Consider the following 24,522-nt stretch of genomic DNA (forward strand, 5'->3'; position numbering starts at 1 on the left):
AGACAATGAAACTCTGGAAGAGGAGTGGTCATCATAGACATTCTAGCTCTGATCAACCTCACAGATGGATTCAGCTACATTAGTGATCTTTGCTTACACTAAAACAAAAGAACTACCCAGTTGAGTCCTGAAAAATAATAAAATAGGGTGGTTTTAAGCTAGTAAATTTTGGGTTCTTTTATCTCAGTAACAATAGAAAACTAAAACATACCACTTACCAAAATGCTTAACAGATAAGTAGTTACTCAGAAATATAAATAGCTCAAATAAATTAGGTGTTCTAACAAAACAGACCACAGGAATGATACAGAGGTGCTGTTTTTCCTTCTCCAATTACACATACACATACACATATCTCACATTACATATGTGACCATATACTATATGAACTATGATTTTATTCATGTAAGTTCTAATTAATTGGCCATTGAGCTTACATGTAATTCAAAAATTTTGTTGTGAGATAAGTTGTTGACAGATGGCAATAGAATCTGATAAAAATTATCAAAAGGAAATAAAGAAGCAGTGCAAAACATCAAAAACAGACAAGTATTCTCAAATGGAGACTGGTAGGGCAAGTAGTGGTAGTGCAAGATACCTCTTTCTAAAAATGAGGTCTCTACATCCACTCCAGCTTCCCCTGCATTTGTAAATAGCAACTTGTTGTATTAAATTGGAACCAAGCAGATGCGAGTGTTTTTATTAGTTCTCCATATACTTTATCATGAGTTGATTAGAACCACTACTTTATTTATGGATAAGGAAACTGTGATTTCAAAGCTAATAAGCCATGGATTTAGAATTCAAGCTTAATTCTTTCAATTTCTGCCATCCACTATAAGGAGATGATGAACATTTATACTGTACCCACTCTTTCATGTTTCTATAATCAAATAAATTTTAAAAAGATAACAAGCCATGAAGACAGATGACTCTACCAGTAGCTCTACACAGTCTGATAATGATTATCATTTGTCCAAAATCCTCTTTACCCAACAAATGAAAGAATTTTAAGGCATATAAATAAGAATGAAATTCACAGAGTAAACATATTAAGAAAAACCTCTAGCCATCAGTGATTGTCACTACCTCTTATTCTATGATTAATGACATAAAAATACAAATATTTAATAAAAGCTAATCACACAAGTCCTAAGAATTATTCTTTGCTTATTTTAAATTCTTTAGCCATACTTTTATCAATGATTGTCCAGTATCTACCTAATTTCAAATGTGGCAAAACTACATGGTTAGCATTGTGTAATGTTTTAGCCTCAGCTCTTGTTGTCCTCTTTATCCTACTGATTATGCTAATATTTCTTTAGTTTATTTTCCAGTGTATAGAAACATTTTAGAAAGCCCCGTCAAAGAATAATTTCTGACTATTCCATTCTAAATCCTTGTTATGGGTGAATAAAAATTTTAATTTAATCTATATTGGTAAACATCAATGAAAGATCTTTTAACAATTAAATAGTGGAGGAAAGCTGTTTCATGCTTTATAAAAATTATACTACAGATTCTATGCAAATATTAGTATTTTTAAACAACCAAACATAACCATCATTGGAAACTCAAGTGAGCTCCCACATTCAAGAGCCCAAGGGTTTTATAAATATATAAAACCTTTAAAAATTCACATGTATTTTTCATGATCTTTACATGCATATATTTTTTCTTATTTTTCTTATTTATTATTTATCCTTTTTAAAGAACATGAATATAGCAGCAACAAAGAAGTCAGTAAATTCAATATGGCACTACAGAAAACAAACTTATAAACCGTCTACCATTAAAAGGAAATATCTGTATTGTGTTACTATTTCTCAAGCCATAATTTTATTTCTATATGTATAAATTTATTAGATTAATAAGTCCCACAAAATTATTCACATTAAAGAAACAAATCTTCCATCTTGAAAATTATAGGTATTTTATTATCATAACAATGTGAAAGGTATGGTTTTAAACCCCGTTAGCATTGTGTTGTGTTAATACTTCCTGACAGATATTACACAATTACTATCATAACAACTAAAAAGTAATTTGTTATATGGCAGGAAATTGTACTTACTAGTAGCAAAAGATAGGGGCACCTGGATGGCGCAGTCTGTTAAGTGTCCAACTCTCAGTTTCCGCTCAGGTAGTGATCTCAGGATCCAGGATGGTAACTGTCTCTCCCTCTTCCTTTGCCCTTCCCTGCCACACATGTGTGTATGAGTGTGTGTGTGTGTGTGTGTGTGTGTGTGTGTGTATGTGTGTGCGTGCATGTGCATGCATGCATGCGTTCTCACTCTCTCAAATAAATAAGTCTTTAAAAACTAGTAGCAAAAGATAAATTAAGATCTGACACAGTCAGTATTCAATCACCAAACACATAACATCTGCATAAACTATCCTGTATGTTTTTGAAACATATATGTGTATTCCTCACTTATTTAAATATAACTTCATCTTATCTAGGTACTATTCAATTAGATAATTAAACATGAAAGAAATCATTGTTTTCAAACTATCTTTAAATGACACATTCTCTATAGGTCATCAAACATGAAAGCTGAGCAAATGTCCATTTTGAATCCCTTTTGTTTTTTGTTCCTGCTATTGATATTGTTTTACTTTAAAAAATTAGGTGATTATAGCCATTCATAATCACCTGTACATTCTATACACTGTAATGTAAAATAATGGCTTAACCATTTCCTCAATATGGAGGAACATTTGTCATGGTATACAATTTATTATACATTTTCATATACCCTTTCTAGGAGGAAAAATAATAAGAAACTATGTTATAGTTCATAATTTCTTCCACAATCAATTCTGCCAATAATAGCATTTGAAAATGTATTATTTGAAAATAAATGTAAAACAAATTTACCTGTTTAAAATGTCACTTAAATGCATGAGAAATTGAGTGTTTCATTCTTACCGTGACAAGAACCTTCGATTTCTTCATATCCTGTACTGCAGATACACCTTCCAAGGGGAACCAGCCAATCTCCATCAGCTCCACAATATAGTTTAGGAGTATCACGCTCTTCTGCACTCTTCACACAAGAGCCCCTTACTTCAACCAAAGAAGAAGAATCAACCCTTGGGATGGTGTCAGGAAACATAGCCAAGTTTCGAACAGTGAAGGGGCACTTTTTGTAGAATACACGGACTGAGACCAGGGCAATGCATGCCCCAATGTCTTGAAAAGCCAGATAGAATCCTTTCCTTTCTATAGGCCCCACCTCACGAATTTCCGTGTTTAGTTTCAGGATACGATCACCCAAATCCATCTGGGTAAAACTTTCATCAGCAGCAATTGTGTCAATCTTTGTATACTGGCTTGGCTTGAATTTAATTCCATGGGACTCATCTGATTCCACATAATACAGATTAAATGTTTCTTTGCAAGTCCCCAAAACCCATGGGATGCTGTTACAATCCCTCAATGTAAACTTCATTTCCACATAAATTTTCTGAGCTGCATCACGGGAGATCCAGTTTGTACGAAGCCAGTTGTTTTGGTTTGGTTCCATTACATTGCACACCTGGTACGTATGAATGGGCCTATTGTGTTCATCCATTTCAGTGATAGCATCCCACTGCAAAAAGAAAAAAAATTGAAATGATTATAAAACCACAGTGGGTTAAACAGATATGATTACCTCCAAAATTTTGTTTGAGCAAAGAAACCTAAATAAAAAGGATAGAAATGAAAGTATTCAAAGCAACAGTACAGAAGGATTTTAGCCAGGAACCTCTGGTTAAGAGTGTATGTTCTGGACATACCATCTGCCCTGGTGTGAACCTTGCTTTCCTAAATATTAGTTGTATCATCAAGGGCTACTTACTCTCACCTCTTGTTTCCTTAATTGTAAAATAGAGCTGATAATAGTACATGTTTCATAGGGTTGTTGTCAGGCATAATTTACTTAATATATGTAAAGCAAATAAATAGTTCTTGGTACACCGTATGAAATAAAATAACATCCACTATATGATTAAAGAAATAGACTGATGACACACATACGGTAGTTACCCACCTGCCTCCATATCCAATTTGCCACAAAGTGACATATATTTAGCAGTATTAAATTAAATATTTGCATGTCTATCTGACATGCCATAGATTTATTCAAGAAATACTTATGAGACACTATTCTGGACACCAGGAATATAGGAGCAAACCAGCTGAACCCTGCTTTTTTGGAGCTTACTTCAAGTGAGGAGAGATGATAAAACCTGTAAATGAGTCAGCTGAAAAAAATGCTTGAAAGTACAATGGGGAAAATTAAGGCAAGGAGATGGAGAAGAGGGTTGACATTTTAAATCAGGTGGCCAGAAAATGCCTTACTGAAGTGGTGACGTTCAAGTGGTCTTGGAAGTGAGAGAGAACCTTGCCAAGAGGAAATAGTAAGTACAAATACCCTTAGTCAGGAGTATAGGAACAGTATGAATGGGCACTGGACACATACTACCTAACAGGACAGAAAAGAGAAAGAAAAAAATAGAGCCTTTATAAGCTTTTTGCGCACTTTAGCTTTCACTCTGAAAGCATCACTGCATTATCTTCACTTCTACATGTGGACTTTGAGCATTCTGCCATTTATTTGCATAGAAAAACTGTTTATCCTTTTTTTACAAATTTAATAAAAATCCCAAGTATCTTGCTATAAACTGGCATTGTTGGTATTTACACATCTAAATATTAATTACAAATTACAAATTGAGACTGTTATTGCATTTTATTTGTTTAGTAACAGTGATAATTTTCAATAGATTAAAAAAAAAGTCTGGTAATTTTATAACCTTTTTGGGAAAACATGCCAGTCATCATAGTTTCTCATTTCTATTAAAGTATCCTGGAAACAATAAACTGTTTTCTATAGTGATTAAGTACTTTATTTCTTAATATCATACTTCAATGATTTATAATAAGATTATTTAACACACCCTGTTTGCAGTTTCTTACCTTAATTGGCTATTGAGAGTCACTTAATCAAGACTAGTTGAATTTCAATTAGCAGTTTCCAATAGAATAGCTACTTTCTTCAGTCTATAGGACAGTAACGATGCTAACCACTTTCAGTATCTACTGTACATTTCTACAAAGAAATAATTTATCTTATCATGCAATCTTAAAAACAATCTGCATCTAAAAATCTTGCTTATAAGCTTCTAACTTGAACTTCATAGTATATTTTCCAGAAGAAACAGTAAGTTCCTTTGGAACTGTGGATATAGCTTTGCAAAACACCCTTGATAAACATAAGAGTTAGCCAATAATCTCATAAAGATACATGCAATTACCCGTCTAAATGTTTTTCATCCTAGTGATCATAGGTCTTATCTGACTCTTACATTTAAGTTTAAGGCAAACCAACACTATCATAGTTCATTTTATTTATTTATTTATTTAAAGATTTTTATTATTTATTTGACACAGAGAGATCACAAGTAGGCAGAGAGGCAAGCAGAGAGAAAGAGAGAGAGAGAGGAGGAAGCAGGCTCCCTGCTGAGCAGAGAGCCCGATGTGGGACTCGATCCCAGGACCCTGAGATCATGACCTGAGCGGAAGGCAGCGGCTTAACCCACTAAGCCACCCAGGCGCCCCCATAGTTCATTTTAAAGGCAAACTAACCATTCAGAATATAAGCAGTGAAACAAGATGTAAATAATAAAATCTATAAACTAATGAAATCAGTACCCAAAATTTTAAGGATTTCACCCATTGGAGAAACTCTGAGATATTTAACGAAGGATTATTCTAATTTTGGGAAATTTTCTAATCAGAAGTGATTTTGTTTCTCAGGAAATGCATATAATTATTATGGTCTACATTGCATTCTCTACTCTCCCACATAGAAGTATGGAACTATATTCTCAATAAATTTTATTTGAATAATTATATTTTGACACCTTCACAGTACACTCTTTCATATTAATAAAAAGTATTAACGATGCTCATTACAACCAATTCTCCCAAAATAAGAGATTTAACTAAAATGTCAAAAATTGCCTCTTGTGACAAAAAAAATTCTGCTCATTCGTACCTTTATTTAAAAATGTGTGGGTTTGGGGGAAAATGTTTTGATGGAAAGAAAGGTCAGAAAGGTGAATAATATAACATACATTCACTAAATAAAAAGTTATCTGAATCAAGGGATGAATAAATGACAAAATATACACAGGGAATGAGAAATGTGGTTCTTCTCAAAGACACTCCATAAAGATTCTTAATAAAATGGTGCATCATTTTCTTGGTTAAATTTGTGATACTCAATGGTCAGTAGCATTTCTTCTCCCTTTAATTTTTAAAGAAGAAGTCAGAATTAGATTTGGTTACCAAAATAGATAAAAGAGATCAAATGTTAAAGTTCATCTTATCCCAAAATATGGAAAGAAACTTAAATTAGATTTTTAAAATTGAATCTGACTAATCAAAAAAGAATATCAATTCAATATTGGTATAAGATCTAAAAGACTATGAATTTTACAAAAAATATTAAAATAAGCAGATGCAGAGATAGTATTATATTATAATCATAATATAGCCTTCAGAAATATTGCATATACACAGTCATATTTTCATTTACACAGTTCCATAATATTTTTGCTATAATTTTCAAGTACTAAAATAAATAAAGCCTCTTAAATTGTGGCATACTCCATAAGAATGGGAATATGAGGGCTCACAGATCAGATGTCTAAATATGCTAAAATGATAAGACATTCTTTAAATCAGATCGAATTATAAGCATGTTCTCTTTGTCTATATTGCAAAGATACCTTCATAAAACCATGGAAGGTCAGGTTCAAATTTAAAACACTTGGCCTTTAGGGGCCCCTGGGTGGCTCAGTAGGTTAAAGCCTCTGCCTTCAGCTCAGGTCATGATCTCAGGTCCTGGGATCAAGCCCTGCATCGAGCATGCTTCCCCCTCTCTCTCTGCCTGCCTCTCTGCCTACCTGTGATCTCTGTCAAATAAATAAAATCTTAAAAACAAAACAAAACAAAAACACTTGGCCTTTGAAAAAAACTAACTTTTGGTACTACATCAAAATAAAAAGCTTCTGCACAGAAACAACCAACAAAAATAAAAGACAACCTACTGAACAGGAGAAATCATTTGCAAATGACATATCTGATAAAGGGTTAGTATCCAAAATATATGCATCTCAACACCAAAAAAAACCCAAATAATCCAAATGAGCAGAAGACTTGACCAGACATTTCTCCAAAGAAGACATACAAATGACTAACAGACACATGAAAAGATGTTCAACATCACTTGTCATTGGAGAGATACAAATCAGAACCACAATGAAATATCATCTTACACCTGTCAGAATGGCTAAAATGAAAAACACAAAAAACAAGTGTTGGTGAGGATGAAGAGAAAGGGGAACACTTTTGTATTGCTGGTGGGAATGCAAACTGGTGCAGCCACTGTGGAAAACAGTATGGAGGTCCCTCAAAAAATTAAAGAGAACTACTGTACGATCCAGTAATTTCACTCCTGGGTATTCACCCTAAGAACACGCAAACACTAATTTGAAGAGATATATATACCCCTATGTTTACTGCAACATTATTTACAATAGTCAGACTAAAGAAGCAGCCCATGTCTCTCAATAGCTAAATGGATATAGATATGGTATATATATATATACACAATGCAATATTATTAAGCCTTAAGAAAGAATGAAATCTTTCTATTTGAAACAACATGAGTGGAGTTAGAGAGTATAATGCTAAATGAAACAAGCCAGTCAGAGAAAGACGAATACCGTATGATTGTACTCATATGTGGAATCTAAGAAACAAAACAAACAAAGAGCAGGGGAAAGGGGAAGAGAGCCAACTTAAAAACAGTCTCTTCACTATAGAGAACAAACTGATGGTTACTAGAAGGGAGGTGAGTAGGGGATGGGTGAAATAAGTGAAGGAAAGTAAGTATTCAATCTTGATGAGCACTGAGTAATGTATGGAACTGTGGAATTACTTTATTGAATACCTAAAATTAATGTAATACTGTATGTTATCTATACTGGAATTAAAATTTAAAAATTTTACATGTAAGATTTAAAAAATCAAATAGATTACTTGTCCTTTGAGTTTTATGTTAGCATGTGTAGCTCATAAACAGACAGCTCTTAACCTTAGTCCCACTTTTATTTCCTTCCCTGATTCTAACTCTATCCCATGTCATGAAAGGCTTCACATATGCACATATATAAGCATCCCAGCCCTAATGTCAAGCTGTGCCCTTCTCTGCCACAAAAAGCTGCCAATTTTGGCCTTCCATCAACCTAGGTTGAACATACCAGGGGCACAGTACAACCACTGGAGGATGGAGCCAAATAAGTGATGGAGTTCTTTAAAGAGCTTAGATCCTACACTTTCCTTCTGTGCAACACTGTGGGTCAGACCCCAGAATTTCTTGGTCAGATGGATTCAAGTTTTCTTTTAAGGAGAAGAATGAATACCAATTAATATGTAAGACTAGTCTATATGCACACACTTTTTAGCAACTATAACCCTGCACCACCTATGTTCAATGGGTAGAAGTTTTTGCCCCTATGTAAAACAAACACATAATTATACTATAACTGTGAAGTACTTAGATGTACATATTCCCCAGCTATTGCAGAAACAAAATGAAAATCTGTATCAAACCTGTTATTAATTCTGTTATTAAGTCAGTCAACTCTGTCAGCTGCTTGCTTTTACATAATGGGTACTGAACCCAAAATACTCTGACTCCTTAATTTCATGCTTTTTTAAAATACTTTTATACAGGACTTAAAATACCAACATAAAACAGTTTACTAATACATAATGTATAAAAGAGCTCCATATTGCCAAAATTAAACCACATATGCTTCTGCAGAGTAGAATATCTTGCAAATTGTATCCGTTCTTCTGGCCTGGATGAGTAGAATGGAGAGTTTCTTCTGTCCCATGGTAGTTTTTTTTTTTTTATTAACAAATATAATTTATTCTCATGTATCTAATAAGATTTGATATGTATTAAAGGTTCTTCCTTTCTTTTTTTTTTTTTTTTTCATGGTAGTTTTATAAGTCCTTTCTTTGGATCAAGGAGTGGACAGATAAATTACAAAATGATAATTGGAAAAGTTTTATAACTTGGAGTATTCTGCTCAGTGAGAAGTTTTGGTTAAGCAAGAATCAGTTGTACACCAAAGGGTTCTCTCTTTTCTAAACTTCAAGTGTATCTTGGATTCACTGTCTCCTGAGGGTAACTATTTTGTATACTAAGTTTATACTTGTCAAAGCTTTTTCACAAATGTTAATTGTTTCTCATCAATCTAATAAAGCAAAATAAATATTTTCATTTTTGTATTACTGAAAAGGAACTCAATATTTAGGAATTACTCATTGCCCAATGTTGCATGGACCAAGGACTGAAACCAGCCCTTTTACTTTTATTTTCTGCAATTTATGATGTTTTGCTGGCATACTTACTGGCCTGAGAGAGAGTGCCCCTCCCAAGGCTAGCCAATTAGAGGTAGCAAAGGGGCCTGAGCCTAGTGCATGTCTCTCATATGCAAACCAAACAAATCTGAGTCAATGGCTCCAGCTACTTCCTTATTTAACTCTCTAGTATACCAAAATAATATTTTCCCTGCCTTTAATTATCCCAGAGCTCTGGGATAATTGTTCCTAGATGCCAGGTAACTGGAGACCACCTCTACAATCTAAAACCTGTAGAAGTTATTCCAAATACCTAATCCTAAACTCTACTCTGCCCTACCTTGCCTTTCCCACAGAAAACCCAATAAAGACACTGGCTCAAGCTTTTTCCTCATCCTATCTTCCGCCACTTGATGAAAACCTATCATTTCCCCTGTGGCCCTGTGTGGCATGTGTTAACTCCTTTATTGAATCCTGTGAATATAATAAATTTTGTTTTTCCAAGTCTAGTTCTGGCTTCCTCCAGGGGCTTCACTGGACTTTACCATACCATATCCAACATTAACATTCTTAGATCAAACAGCTTATGGGTCATGAGAGTCTTCCTGACAACCCTTTAGAGGGCAACTGATTTTTGTTTAACCAAAATTTTTCACTGAGCAAGACACTACAAGTGGTGAAGCTTTCTCTATTCATCGCATATAATTCATATATCTACTCTTTGATCTAAAAAATAAAAGAACTCATAAAATTACTGTATGACAAGCTCTCTCTCTTCTATTCATCCAGGCCTTAAGAGTAAATACATTTTGCAAAATATTCTATCCTGCAGACGTATGTATTAAAGTAATTAAACAAGGATGCCATTAGAGTGAGGTGGCTCTAATGCCTTTGCAGACTACTTAAGCAAACTGAAACCTAAGCTATACTAAATTCCTATAAATGCCCCAAGGTTAAAAAAAAAAAAAAATCTATGAACAACCAATAACAATTGTGAAGCCAACCAGGCTTTCCCAAATAAGGTACCCACTTAAGCTACAGACAATCAAATAATTTTCTTGCTTTGCTTCCCCATCTGCTCTATAAAAGCCTTTTCCCAGCTCTGTTAGTAGAGTGACCCTTAACCACATTTGGTTTGGTTCAGTTCAAACTGATGCTTATTCAAATACACCCTCAGAAAGTTTAATATGCTTCAATTTATCTTTTAATCCACAGCATAATTTGAGTTTTGCTCTAATGAGCTCTTTTCTACAGTATTTATCAGTGGGTTGTTCTATAATATTAGTAGTTTGTCTTATATATAGAACATTAAAAAACAATATAAGATGGAGGAGCTATAATATTCTGAGTTCAGTTCCTATTATGTAAAAGTAAGTAGCTGGCAAAAGCAACTTAATTGCTTTTTATTTTTGAGATTTTATGTAATTATTTGAGAGAAAAAGAGAGCATGCACATGAGTGGCAGAAAGGGTAGGGGAAGAAGGAGAAATAGGCTTCCCACTGAGTAGGAAGCCCCACATGGGGCTGGATCCCAGGACCCTGGGGATGGTGACCTGAGCTGAGGGCAGACACTTAACTCACTGAGTCACCCAGGCACCCAGAATTGACCAATTTAATTTCAACTGCAGAACGAATGACAAGTTTGATTATTTCATAGTGTAATATCTTCAGTTACAAGGATCATGTACATCTAAATATTTTACACTAGAGAATGTTACGTGTGTGCTTGTTTCAAACAGAAGCAGGAACTTTTATACCCTGGAAACACTTAGTACAGGGTTAAAGTTATCAAAAGTTTGTGCATATGACTTACTGCTTTACGGCACCTAAGCATATTTCTTCACTAATGGATCTCTTGGGCAGCCTCATTTAAAATAAATATTTCTTAGAAGTGACAGAAAGTCTAAAGAGCTATGAACAGTACTTAACCCATTTATGCCTGAGGTTCTCTAAAAACCCATCCCTATCCACACAATGTGAATTTTTGTTTCCATAGCAAGCTAAATAAACTGGGCCAAAAAGCTGGATTCCTTTTGGGCATAGAAAATTAGAACAGGGAAATTAATTCTTAAAGCAACTAGCAGTCCTTGTAGAATCAGATTTCTTTCTTTTCTCAGAGAACAAAATAAGGAAATCAAATAGCCTTTCTAGGCAAGAATAGTCAGACAATTTGTTGGTAAATTGACCCAAGCTTCTAAACTGCAGAGGTAAATCTTTCAAATTTTTAATTTCTTCACTCTGAAAATCTTTGGACTTATCAGGAATATAAATATTTATTTCAAAAATAAAGGTTAAAAATTTAAAATAAAAGCAGATAGTCTGTTTCTCAGCATAGAAAGGGCTCTTGGTAAGGTAATCATAATTTCAAATAGCAGTATAAGTCCTGATTACTTACTCAAAAAGCACAGTTCAAGAAAACTTGTAGAAAAGGAGAGAATTACCCTCATACTAACATTTTCCCCTCTATATCTCCAGAGAGAAAAAGGAGGGAGCGGGGAGACCATATCCTAGAAATCTTAGGGCCCTAAACAGCTTTAGGGCTGGTCTGCTTTATGGAAAGAAAGAAAGAAAAAAAAATCAGTAAAAAACAAAGTTCAATATGCTGATTGTAGGGATTTGGGAAGTTAGCACTCTAATAACACTGAAGAGTGAGACGCTATTTAAAAAAAAGTACTTTGAATTTCACGTTTAACCTGTACCTTCCAAGTGAATAAGTACTTATTTATATGCATATGAAATTGTTTTTCTCTCTTCTCTTTTCTCCCTACCTTAAAAAAAAATCACATACCTCAATACTACCAGACAGTCTAACATTAAAATGACTAAGTCTTAAATATATTTCTGTTTCCATTTGCAAAAGATCCCAGCTATAAGCTAGGAGATAAATATGTGGTGAAAAATATTTTTTTCTTGATTTACTTCTTTATATTGTGGTTTTGATAAATATAGAATGCAAAGATATACAAAGAAAATAGAATATAACAAAAGATCATTCCAAAGATACAGAATCTGAAAGAGCAAAGGCTTTTTTGTTACCTACCATTACATTGGCAGTTGATTAATTAATAAAGCAATGAGATAGCCTATTATTCAGACTTTTTCCAAAGGTAAAAGATAATCTAAAGATAGATTAAAGGAAAATGAAAACAACAAAAAAATCATGATAATCCTATAATATTCTATTTATATCTTGTTACCAAGTGTTTTTTATTATGTGGCTGTAACTAATTATTCCTTAAGATTGAACTAAATTTAAATGAGAAGGGAAGACAGGGGAAGAAAAGCTTCAGCATTGTTCTAAGAGTGATAAAAATAGAAGAGCTGAGAATGAAGACAAGCCTTCATTTGGCAAAATGGTACATATCTGATTTGTTCCAAACACTCTACCTTTTACCGTGTACAATCCAAATAAACTAAAGCTGTTGAATGCACATAGCATCTCTTTATGTAACGTTGTAGTGGCTTAACTTTTAAATCATAAACATCTAATATTCTCAATCAAAGAAGAGCTTGTTAAAGGGGCCTTCTTATTCTAATGTGGTATTTTCCTCAGAAACACTTAAATATTCACTTTGAGTCAATATACTGATATAAACTTAGAAAATTAGTGTCCTGAATTCTGCTGCTAGGCATGTAGTTAATAACATAAATCTGTTTTTGCAGCAGAAAAATGAAGGCTCTGCATTTAAATGATAACTACTTTCAGAGAATAAAACAAGAAACAAAATGTATCATGTGCAGATACATTTCTATATCACTTTGGGCAAACATAAAACTTTTTTATTAGTACTACAAAGATACTTAATAAAAAAGAAAAAAAATGAATCAATGGCATGTCTAGAAGACAACTGCCGAGACTAAGTAAGTTTTATCAATAAATTTATTATTTTTGGTGCATTTGTCCTATTAACAGGACCAAAATATGATAGGAAAAAAGATAATTTCCATTAAGAAGAAATGATTCTTCCCATAAAAATTATCATATGAAGATTAAAAATTCTTTTTTTTAAAGATTTTATTTATTTGACAGAGAGATAAATAAATAAATAAATAAAATATAATAAATAAATAAATAAAAAATCAATAAAATAAATTTTATTTATTTGACATAAGTAGGCAAAGAGGCAGAGAGAGAGAGAGGGGGAAGCAGGCTCCCCGCTGAGCAGAGAGTCCGACATGGGGCTTGATCTCAGGACCCTGGGATCATGAACTGAGCTGAAGGCAGAGGCTTTAACCCACTGAGCCACCAGGTGTCCCGAAGATTAAAAATTCTTAGAGTCTATCTCCTGCATGTCTGAAAGCTTAATTGCTTATAAAAAGTTGAGATTTTTCCCTTGAACAATGAAGAAGCTGTAAATATCATCTTTAAATAAGGATTTCTACAATAAAGATATGGTAAATATTCATCCTAATTAATCTGTCTTCATATTCAACAATATATGAATACCTTGCTAGTTTCCAGAGGACTTTGCAAATACAGAAAACATATAAAAATCCTGGTTTTATATATGAGGACACAGGCTTAAAGGAGGGAGTTGACTTCTTTAGTTTACAAAGAAAGGAAGAGTCAATACCACAAGTATCTGAAAAGACCTATTGGTCCCTATGGAGTCTTTGAACTAAAATAAATTTAGGTAGCTTATAATTTTTGTGAGGGCAGGCACTTTGTTTTGTTCATTACTCTATCCTTCTACCAGGGAGATACAACTCCAGGATTAGAGTAGGGTCTATGTATTTGTTGAATATACACACGAATAATAGAAGTCTTGAATACTAAACCAATTCTGAATGCTTCTACTAATGGGAGACCCATTACTTCTTAAATCAGGATTCTAAATGTCACACATTGTTGAGAGAGATACATACTTTGGGCAATCTCCTAAATTAATCATCTTATTTTAGAGCTTTCATTGATGACTTGGCTGAACATAAAAATATCAGGTGACTTAACTGAAGCCTACAACATCAAATGAGTCAGCCAGCATTATGCTAGTAAACAAGAGTTTATGTTAGGATGAAGACTCAAGTTTAGAATTGAGATGTGCTCTGTCTCTATATGTGTGTATATGTTTTCAAGAGAGAGGGAGGAAAAGGAAAGGAAAATGGTATCAGGAATATGTGTTTACACCAGTTTACAGAGAGTAAACTGAGCAGCTGAAACAATACCCAGGCTACTTGGGAGGTATCCTTCAATGGAGAATGACTTTCATATAATAGGGATAATTCACTGATCCAGTCGTCTATCACTGATCTAATTACTAATAAAGTCTATAGCCCTGATTCTGATTTTCTACTTTCACTAAAAGATATAATATTTAAGTATATTAAATTAGGAATTGGTAATTCTTATAAACAAAAAGTATGAAATAAATGAATATTCAAACTGTACATGTTAATTTAATTTAATGTAAATCTCTAAGAGATTTCTTCTTCATTACAGAAGAAGATGATTAGTGAAAGAGAAAGTATTTAAGCATATCAAATGTTGCTGAAAAGTTCAGTATAATAAAGATAGCACAATATCTACCGGATTTGTTAACAGAGAAGTTATGGCAGCTATGACAAGAAAGGTTTGGTGCAGTGCCAGTTGGGCGGAAATCTGGAGAAAAGTGCTTTCTTATTATAGACATGCAACATGTAAAATAAACTTGTAGATTATTCCAAAGTAAGAAGATGATTCTGTAATTATCTTCTTAGTATGTTCTGGTCCATATGTTGTTTAACACTTCACAAAAATATCAATTTTCACTTGTTTTTTCAAATATATTAGACCTCCACAATTCAATCAAAACTATAACTTTACCCAAGACTACATTTCCCTGTGAATGGTTCCTGATAGGTCAAAACTTGACACCAAAGTCCTACCTGTAAAACTATGCCTAAAGATCATTGGCCACTCCAGTGGCTCCAAACATACTTGTCTGCATTAATTAACTGATGTAAAGATATGAATTACATGTGCCACAAATGTATGTCTGACTTGAATAAAACTATAATAAGTTAAACTCACTGATTTTTCATATTTATACTCAATGATTCTTAAAGCATAAAAGGGTGTAAATAGTGGGAAAAGTATAAAAGCATAGGCATGATTCTTTTCAAATAACTCTGTGGGATTGATTTCTAGTTATTAAAAGATTATTTTAGAATAACAAGTTAGTAGTAATTAGAAGGAAAGTTTTATAGTGCTGAGCCAAATTGAGAATTTTCCCCTCTACCTTAATCTCTCAAATTATTAATGACCTATAGTATAGTTTAGATGCATTACAGTCTTTCTGTAAAACTATTTAAAAGAACTGCATGCCTTTATATAGCATCTGACACAACCATTACTGTGCAATAAGCCAGACAGTGTAATAAACTTACCCTGTTATTTCAAACAACCTTTAGAAAAAGTTCCATTAATCTTTTCTTAGGAAAAAGAAAAAAAGCAAAATAATATTTGAAGCTAACTAAATAACAATGCTTAACAACTGTTCACCCTGCAAACTTCAAGGAAAAAAACTATCCCTGAATATTACATATTATATTCTATAGAATAGTAAACTAAAATTGCTGTTAGCATAGTAATAAAACTTATGATGCATCACACAGAATTTTAAGGTCATGTTGGGAACATAAATCTTTCAGCTCTGAAATATATTATGTGGACCCAATGAACTTAGGCACTTCTGTATTAAGGGCTTTATAAAAGACAAAAATGATTGGATAGTAATTATCATGTATACTTCTGATTGATCCAATATTTTTAAGAAATAGAAGAACATGAGGTATTCTCAGTAACTATTTATGAAATATTTTATGTGGATACACTCTTGAAATACACAAAAATATTTACATGTCTCTGTGTGTTTGCTTACATCACATTTTTTTCTATGCAAATACATAATTCATAAGCCCAGTAAGCAAAACATTGCATATTTCCTAAGTAGATAAAAATCAAAAGGACATAAATTAAGCTAGGTACTACATATAGTTAAATAGATATGATTCCCATAGTTAAAACCTTACATACAAGCTAGCATCATGTCTAACATTTACTTACAAGATCTAATACAACTAAAAATAGGCAGTATTTAGACACAGAAATGTAGTAAAGTAGAAGACAGAAGAAATTACAGATGAAAGAGTCGTAAGGGGGAGTGAAAAGAAAAAAATTGTAAACCAGCATATAAATGGAAGGTACAGAAGACAAAATATACATATCAGTTACCTAACAGTAATTGTTAAATACCTACTTTTAAAAAATAAAGCCTCACAAATTTTACAGTAAACAAAATCTAACTGCAACCCACAGTACCTCTTTCAAGTTTTCTTCAAGCACATTAATTTATTTCACTATTTAGAGTGTTCAGCCCTACTCTGTCACCTGTTCTCAAATTTAAATACAAAAATATATAAAAGTGCTTGGCAAAACAAAAAATCTTCTAATAACTAAAAACAAACACCCACATGAAAGAGCAACTGTGACACAACTGCTTGTTGCTAATAAGAATAACAATACAAAATAACCCAAAAATTTAGGAGCAAAAGGACTTCATAGAAAAAATATTGGCGGGGTTCCTGGGTGGCTCAGTGGGTTAAGCCTCTGCCTTCAGCTCTGGTCATGATCTCAGGGTCCTGGGATCCAGCTGGGCATTAGGCTCTCTGCTCAGCAGGGAGCCTGCTTCCCCATCTCTCTCTGCCTGCTGCTCTGCCTACTTGTGATCTCTGTCTGTCAAATAAATAAATAAAATCTTAAAAAAAAATTGGCATGACAGGTACCAATCATGAAAAATTTGATAATATATTTGAGAATTCTAAGAAGGTATTTAAGCCATGGATCTAGCAACTCACTTCTAGAATTTTATCAGAGTAAGGTTTAAAAAATAACTGTGGAGTGGTGAAATGAAAGAATGCCATTTAGTCATTAAAATTCATGTTGCAAAGAACATTTAATGGCTTAGAAAAATATCCATGATATATTAAGTGGAAAAACTGAATTAAAAAAAAAGTTAACTAGGCTGGAAGATGATGGCAGAGCACAAGGTCTGTCGACTAACCATGACCCACGAATATAACTAGATAAATATCAAATCTTTCTAAGAAACTAGAAATTGACCTCAAGATTGACAGAACAAACTCCACAACTAAAGGCAGAGAAGAGGGCACATCAGAGAAAGTAGTAAGTGTGGAGGCAGTTTGGGAGAGAAAGCCTCTGTGGTAGGGAGGGAACTGTTGTATCACAGAAGGGAAAGAAACACACAGGCAAGCACAGGGAAAATGAATCTCCATAACAACTAGCTTGCAAAATGGGAAGGACTCAATTTTGTCCCCTCTGGCAACCAGTGGGGCTTAAAGCCCAGAGTTTTAAAGGTCAGTGAGTTGGCTGGGATTCAGCCCCCAGAGCATTGTGCTACTCTTGCAAGAAGACACACAAACAATCCATGAACACAGAGCATGGAAACAGCTATCTGAAGAGCTCCTGGGGCTAAAATGGGGGAGGTTATTCACCCTTCTCAGACAGCATCCCAGAAGGATAGGGTTCACTGAGATACCCCTCCAGGAACAAAGAAACTGGTTTCTGCCATTTGCCTCCTTGACTCCACTACATAAGCACAGAGCCACCTGCTGGAACCAGCACAGCAATGACACTTCCTATATAACTTGCGTACACCAAACAACCCCCCTACACCCACACACACCCCGCTGCCAACCCTGCACTCTGGGAGAACTGTCCCTCTCAGTCATGCTTACCACAGTCCCAGCATGGCAAATGTCTTTCCCCAGAAGACCTGCCCAAACTCCTGCTCACACTTTGTCTTCCCCACTGGGGAATATTGCAGTGCCTCCCTTCCAGTGGTGATGCTGATAAGTCTTATTTCACAGACCAGAGCACACCTAGTTAAAACATGCCACATTCAGATGCACCCGAGTGCCTCAGTTGGTCAAGTCTCTGACTCTTGGTTTTGGCTCAATTCATGATCTCATGGTCATGAGACTGAGCCCAACATCAGGCTCACGCTCAGCACTGAGTCCACCTGAATTCTCCCTCCTTCTCCCTCTGCCTGTCTCACTCATGCTCAATCTCTCTCTCTCAAATAAATAAATAAATAAATATTTAAAAACAAAAACATGTCACCTTCAGCCAGGGACCAGCACTCCACATAACAGGCAAAGGCAGCCTCTGCAGAGGACTGGCTTGAAGGATAAAGCATCTAGGACAAAACAGCAGTGCACAAGCTGCACACACTGGAGACACATCCAGTAGTGGCAGGCCCTAGGGAACAGGGGAAACTACACAGCAGAGCACTATAGGCCTTCTTCATAAGGCCATACCCTCAAGAACAGGAGATGTAGCTGAATTTCCTAGCACACAGAAATAGGCAGAGTGACTGAAAAAATGAGAAGGCAGAGAAAATTACCCCAAATGAATGAACAGGACAAGGTCAGAGATCTAAGTGAAGCAGCTATAAGGAACATGCCTGATGGAGTATTAAAGCAATGAACATAAGGCACTCTCTGGACTTGTGAAAAGAATAGACTGCATCAGTGAGACCCTTAACAGAGAAAAAGGAATAACACAGCATAGATAAAGGGCTCAATAAATGAAATGACAAACATGCTTGATATGATGAACAACAGTCTAGAAGAACCAGAGGAATGAATTAGTGACCTAGAGGACAGAGTAATGGAAAGGAATCAAACTGAACAAAAAAGAGAAAAAAAGAATTATGCAAAATGAGAACAGACTTAGGAAACTCAGTGATTCCACAAATCTAATAACATTCATATTATAGGGTTCCCAAAAGAGGAGGAGAAAAGGAAGCAGAAAATTTATTTGAAGAAGGCTAAAAACTTCCCTAATCTTGGAAAAGAAACAGATATCCTGATCTAGGAGGCACAGATAACTCTCATCAAAATCAGCAAAAGCAGATTTACACCAAGACATACTGTTATAATGAAACTGGTAAAATACAGTGCTGAAAATTTTTAAAAGCACCAAGACAAAAGAAGACAATAACTTTCAAGAGAAAACTCATGAGACTAGCAGAAGATTTTTCAGCAGAAACTTTCCAAGCCAGAAGGGAGTGGCATGATATATTTAAAGTGCTGAATGGGAAAAATATGCAGCCAACAATATTCTATCCAGCAAAACTATCATTCAGATTAGAAGGAAAAACAGTTTTCCAAACAAAAATTGAGTTCATGACCACTAAACATGCCCTACAAGAAACATTAAAAGGGACTCTTTAAGTGGAGAGGAGAGACCAAAAGTAACAAGATAAAGGTAGGAAACACAAAGGGAGTAAAAATGAGTATTCCTGTAAAAAATTAGTAAAGGAATTCCACAAAATAAAAGGATATAAAATATAACTATACATACCTAAAATGTAGAGAGGAGATAAGTAAAGAACGGGCTCAAACTTAAATGACCATCAACTTAATACAGACTGCTATATGTAGAACAGGTTATATACAAACCTAATTGTAACTATACATCAAAAACCATTAATAAATATGCAAAGAATAAAGAGAAAGAAATCCAAATATATAACTAAAGAAAATCAGCAACCTATGAAAGAAAGACAACAAAAGATCAGAGAAAATCTTCAGGAATGATCACTAAACAAGTAATAAAATGGCAATAAATACATATCTACCAATAATTACGTTGAATATATATGGACCAAATGCTCCAAACAAAAGACACAGGGTTACAGAATGGGTTAAAAAACATGACCCATCTATATGCTGCATGTAGGAGAGTCATTTTAGACCTAAAGACACTTATAGACTGAAAGTGAAAAGATGGAGAAAGACTTATCATGCAAGTGGCTGTTGAAAGAAAGCCAAGTAGCAATATTTATATCATTAAAAACAGAATTTAAGGGGCGCCTGGATGGCTCAGTGGGTTAAGCCTCTGCCTTTGGCTAAGGTCATGATTTCAGGGACCTGGGATCAAGCTCCACATCAGGCTCTCTGGTCAGCTGGGAGCCTGCTTCCCCCTCTCTCTCTCTGTCTGCCACTCTGCCTACTTATGATCTCTCTTTCTGTCAAATAAATAAATAACATTTTAAAAAAATAGAATTTAAAACAAAGACTATAATAAGAGATAAAGATGGACACTTATCTTTAGCCCTAACCCTAACCCAGACAAAGACACCACTAATAAATAAACAAATAAATAAATCAAAACTTAAAATTAGCAGAAGGAAGAGGAAGTAATAAAGATTAGAACAGAGATCAATGATATAGGAACTAAAAAAAGAAAGAAAGTGAAAAAAGGAAAGAAAGAGTCCAATAGAACAGATCAATAAAACCAGGAGATGGTTCTTTGAAAAAAATCCATAAAATTGATAAATCTCTGGCCATGACTTATCAAGGAAAAAAAGAGAGAGAGAGAGAGAGGTGAAATAACAAACAACACCACAAAAATAAAATCATAAACAAATACTACAAAACACTATGCCAACAAACTCTACAACCTAGAAGAAACGGATAAATCCTTAGAAGCATATACACTACCAAAACTGAAACAGGATGAAACAGAAAATTTGAATGAGTCAATAACTAACAAGGAGATTGAATCAGTTATCAAAAAACTCCCAAAAACAAAAGTCCAAGACCAGATGGCTTCTGGGCTTCACTTAAAAAGAGTTAATATGTATTCTTCTCAAGTCCAAAAAATAGAAAAAGGAAGGAAAATTGGTAAATTCATTCAATGAAATCACCATTACTCTGATGTGAAGAAAGAGGAACCCTCTTGCACTATTGGTGGGAATGAAAACTGATGCAGCCACTCTGAAAAAGAGTATGAGGTTCCTCCAGAAGTTAAAAAATAGAACTATCCTATGATCCAGTAATCACACTACTGGGTATTTACCCAAAGAATACGAAATATCAATTCAAAGAGATATATGCACCCCTGTTTATAGCAGCATTATATACAATAGCCAGATTATAGAAGCAGTCCAAATGTCCATCAATTGATGAATGGATAAAAATATGTGATATTTACTAAATAATATACAATGAAATATTATTCAGCCATAAAAAGGAATGAAAATCTTGGCATTTGCTACAACACGGATGAGGCTAGAAAGTCTAATCCTAAGTGAAATAAGTCAGTCAGAGATATGGTTTCACTCATGTGGAATTTAAGAAACAAAACAAATGAGCAGGGGGTATAGCTCAGTGGTAGAGCATTTGACTGCAAAACAAATGAGCAAATTGAAAAAAAAAAAGAGACAAATCAAGAAACAGACTTAATTATGGAGAACAAACTGATGGTTACAAGAGGGGGAGTAGGGGAGGTTAAATAGATGGTAATTATGGAGTGCACTAGTAATTGCAGGTGATATATGGAATTGTTCAATCACTATATGTACATCTGAAACTAATATAACACTGTATGTTAACAGGAATTAAAATAAAAACTTAAAAAAATGCTAATAAAAGTAAAATAAAAAACGAGTTAACTATAGATTCTATTTTTAAAATATATATGCATATTTACATAAGTTATATATAATTTATTATATATTATATAACCCAGGTGTCATAAAAATATTGTATAATAATAATGTGTATATTTACATATACATCCACATATTCACAGAGAAAGTACAAATATCAACACAAAGCTGGCAAAAGATCTCTTAAAAAACTGGAATAACAGTGCAGGGGTTATTTCTCAAAGAAAGAATTATCAGCTGATTTTACTTCCTTTTTCATGACTTATTAATTTTTAAATTTTCCATAACTTTATGCTTATATATAGAATGGAATCTATATTCCATGTGTCAACACCAAATTATTATTAAAAATAGTTTCCAAGCCTAGTTCCAAAAGTCTTCCTATTTAATTCTAGTTAACTCATATATTTCTGATAATAAAAATATAACAATTTTATTTACTAAAAAATATCAACAAATTACTCTCCTAAAAATAAGTAACAGCTACGGCAACAAAAAAAATATGGCTTAAACTTGAGAGCAGAAATGTAAATGTCTCAAATTCCTACTCTAATGGACTTAAATATATTCAACCAAATTTGAAGAACAGTCCATTCTTATCTGAGACATTATTAAGTATTGTCTCTCAGCTTCAGAGGTAACTTTCTGTACTTTGCTTTGTGGTACTGGACCCCTGGAATCACATTTTTCTTTGCCAGGTGGCTCCCTGTGAAGCTCTCAAAAGAAGTTCTGAATAAATAAATAGAAAGCATCTAATATTCTTGGATGGGACACTACAATCTGTGATAGTCATGGAATGATTCAATAGGGTAAAGATATCCATTTTCCTCACCTTTTTCTGTAATTAAATTGAATTCTAATATAAAGACTATCTCATTATCTTTCGGAAACTCAGTAACATTCTAAAGTGTATAGGAAAGGATAATATTTCAAGAATAATTTATTTTTAAAAAAAGGTCTTTCACTGGTATGACCTGCCCTATTGATATTAAAATACACTCTAATTCCAGTCATAAAATTTTGTATATTAGCACAGCAACAGGAAATGGATCATGAAACAATACAAAGTTCAAAGATCATGTTCATATGGTAAGTAAATATCAAACGATGGGTGTATACACAATCAGTACAATTGATAGGCTGTTCAGTAGAAAAATCACTCAATATATGAAGAAAAATAAAATTGGATTTCTGTATAATCTCTCATAAAAATGTTGATCCCCAAAGGCAACTGATCTAAATATAAAAGGTAAAACTTCAAAGTTAATATACAGTGTAAACAAATATCTTTGTGTCAGGGAAAGACTTCTTAAACAATAACCTAAATTACAAAATGTAAAATGACTGTAGAGTTCATTGAAAAACTGGTGAATGTGATTATATAAAAAAAAGGATTTTCACTGAACAAAGGACACCATGGTCATTATTGGCAGGTGAAAGAGTTGGATACTTTTTTGGCAGTGATAATACTTAGAATATCCAGATTACATAAAAAATTCTTGCAAATCAATAATAGAAATCCAGCATTCCCAATAAAAAAAAATACCTGAGGACATAGAATAATGCCAAGTATAGGAAAAGATTCACAAACTCATTAAAGCTTAAACTGAAACAGCAGTGAAATAACATTTTAGATTCATTAAGATAGACAAAAATGAAAAAGCATTATCTTGTTGAGTACTTTCAGGAGGCAGGCAAGGAAGAAACTTCATACATTGTTGGTGAGGAAATAGATTCTTGCAGCTACTACAAAGGACAATCTTCTGACACTTTACGTATGTATATACCCTAATACATATAAATTCATACACACATTCACAAATACATAAATTGCACTGAAATATTAAAGTCTATAACTGGAAATATAGATGTATGTTCATCATAGCATGATTTATGGTCATTGGAATTTAGAGGTAATCACTGGAGATAAGTAAAATGTAGTGGAAGCAAACACTGACATAGTACATTCACAGCAGTTCATACTGAAAAGAGTAAATGTACACTGAGCAAAAAAGACAGATCTTAAAACATAGGGCTGATAAATAGAATCAAAATGAGATCTGCAGTATATACAAAAATAATATATTCATATGATAATTTACATGTCTAAGAATGTACACTAATTAAAGGTTTTCAACTCAAATACAACAGAGTAGTTGTCTATGGTAAAAGAGTAAGAATATGAATGGGAAGGAGGATTAAATAAATAAAAGAAGAGAGGACTTACATAGAATAATGATGAAAATATGAGATTTAACTAAGTAGGTAGAATTAAGAGGCAGTCATAATTTGGTTCTTCTAAGAGACTCCTCTCTTCCAGGAGGTAAAAAGATTTAACTAGATCTCATTTCTATTTTTTCAAAATTTTATTTCAATTCAATTAGCCAACATATAAGTACATCATTAGTTTCAGATGTAGTGCTCCATAATTCATCATCTGTGTATAACACCCAAAGCTCATCACATCACGTGCCCTCCTTAAAGCCTATCACCCAAATGCCCCAAACCCCCACCCAATTCCCCTTCTACAACCCCTCAGTTTGCTTCCCAAAATCAAGAGTCTCTCATTTCTTATATAAGAATAAACCGTGCGAAAAGCTAGGAGATCTGGGAGAGAAACATGGGAAAAAGCCAC

The 24,522-nt window shown here is 33.8% G+C and overlaps 1 protein-coding gene across 4 annotated transcripts in view; it reads right to left on the reverse strand.

The window, feature by feature from the left end:
• EPHA6 (EPH receptor A6) overlaps positions 1 to 24,522 on the reverse strand; it is an 881,405-nt gene that overhangs the window by 695,089 nt on the left and 161,794 nt on the right. For all 4 annotated transcript variants that reach the window (XM_032351621.1, XM_032351616.1, XM_032351619.1 and 1 more), the window contains exon 3: positions 2,933 to 3,596. In XM_032351621.1, the coding sequence (XP_032207512.1) occupies positions 2,933 to 3,596 (664 nt within the window). The remainder of the gene's footprint in view (positions 1 to 2,932; positions 3,597 to 24,522) is intronic.

Source organism: Mustela erminea, chromosome 1 (assembly GCF_009829155.1).
Source record: "Mustela erminea isolate mMusErm1 chromosome 1, mMusErm1.Pri, whole genome shotgun sequence".
NCBI lineage: Eukaryota > Metazoa > Chordata > Mammalia > Carnivora > Mustelidae > Mustela > Mustela erminea.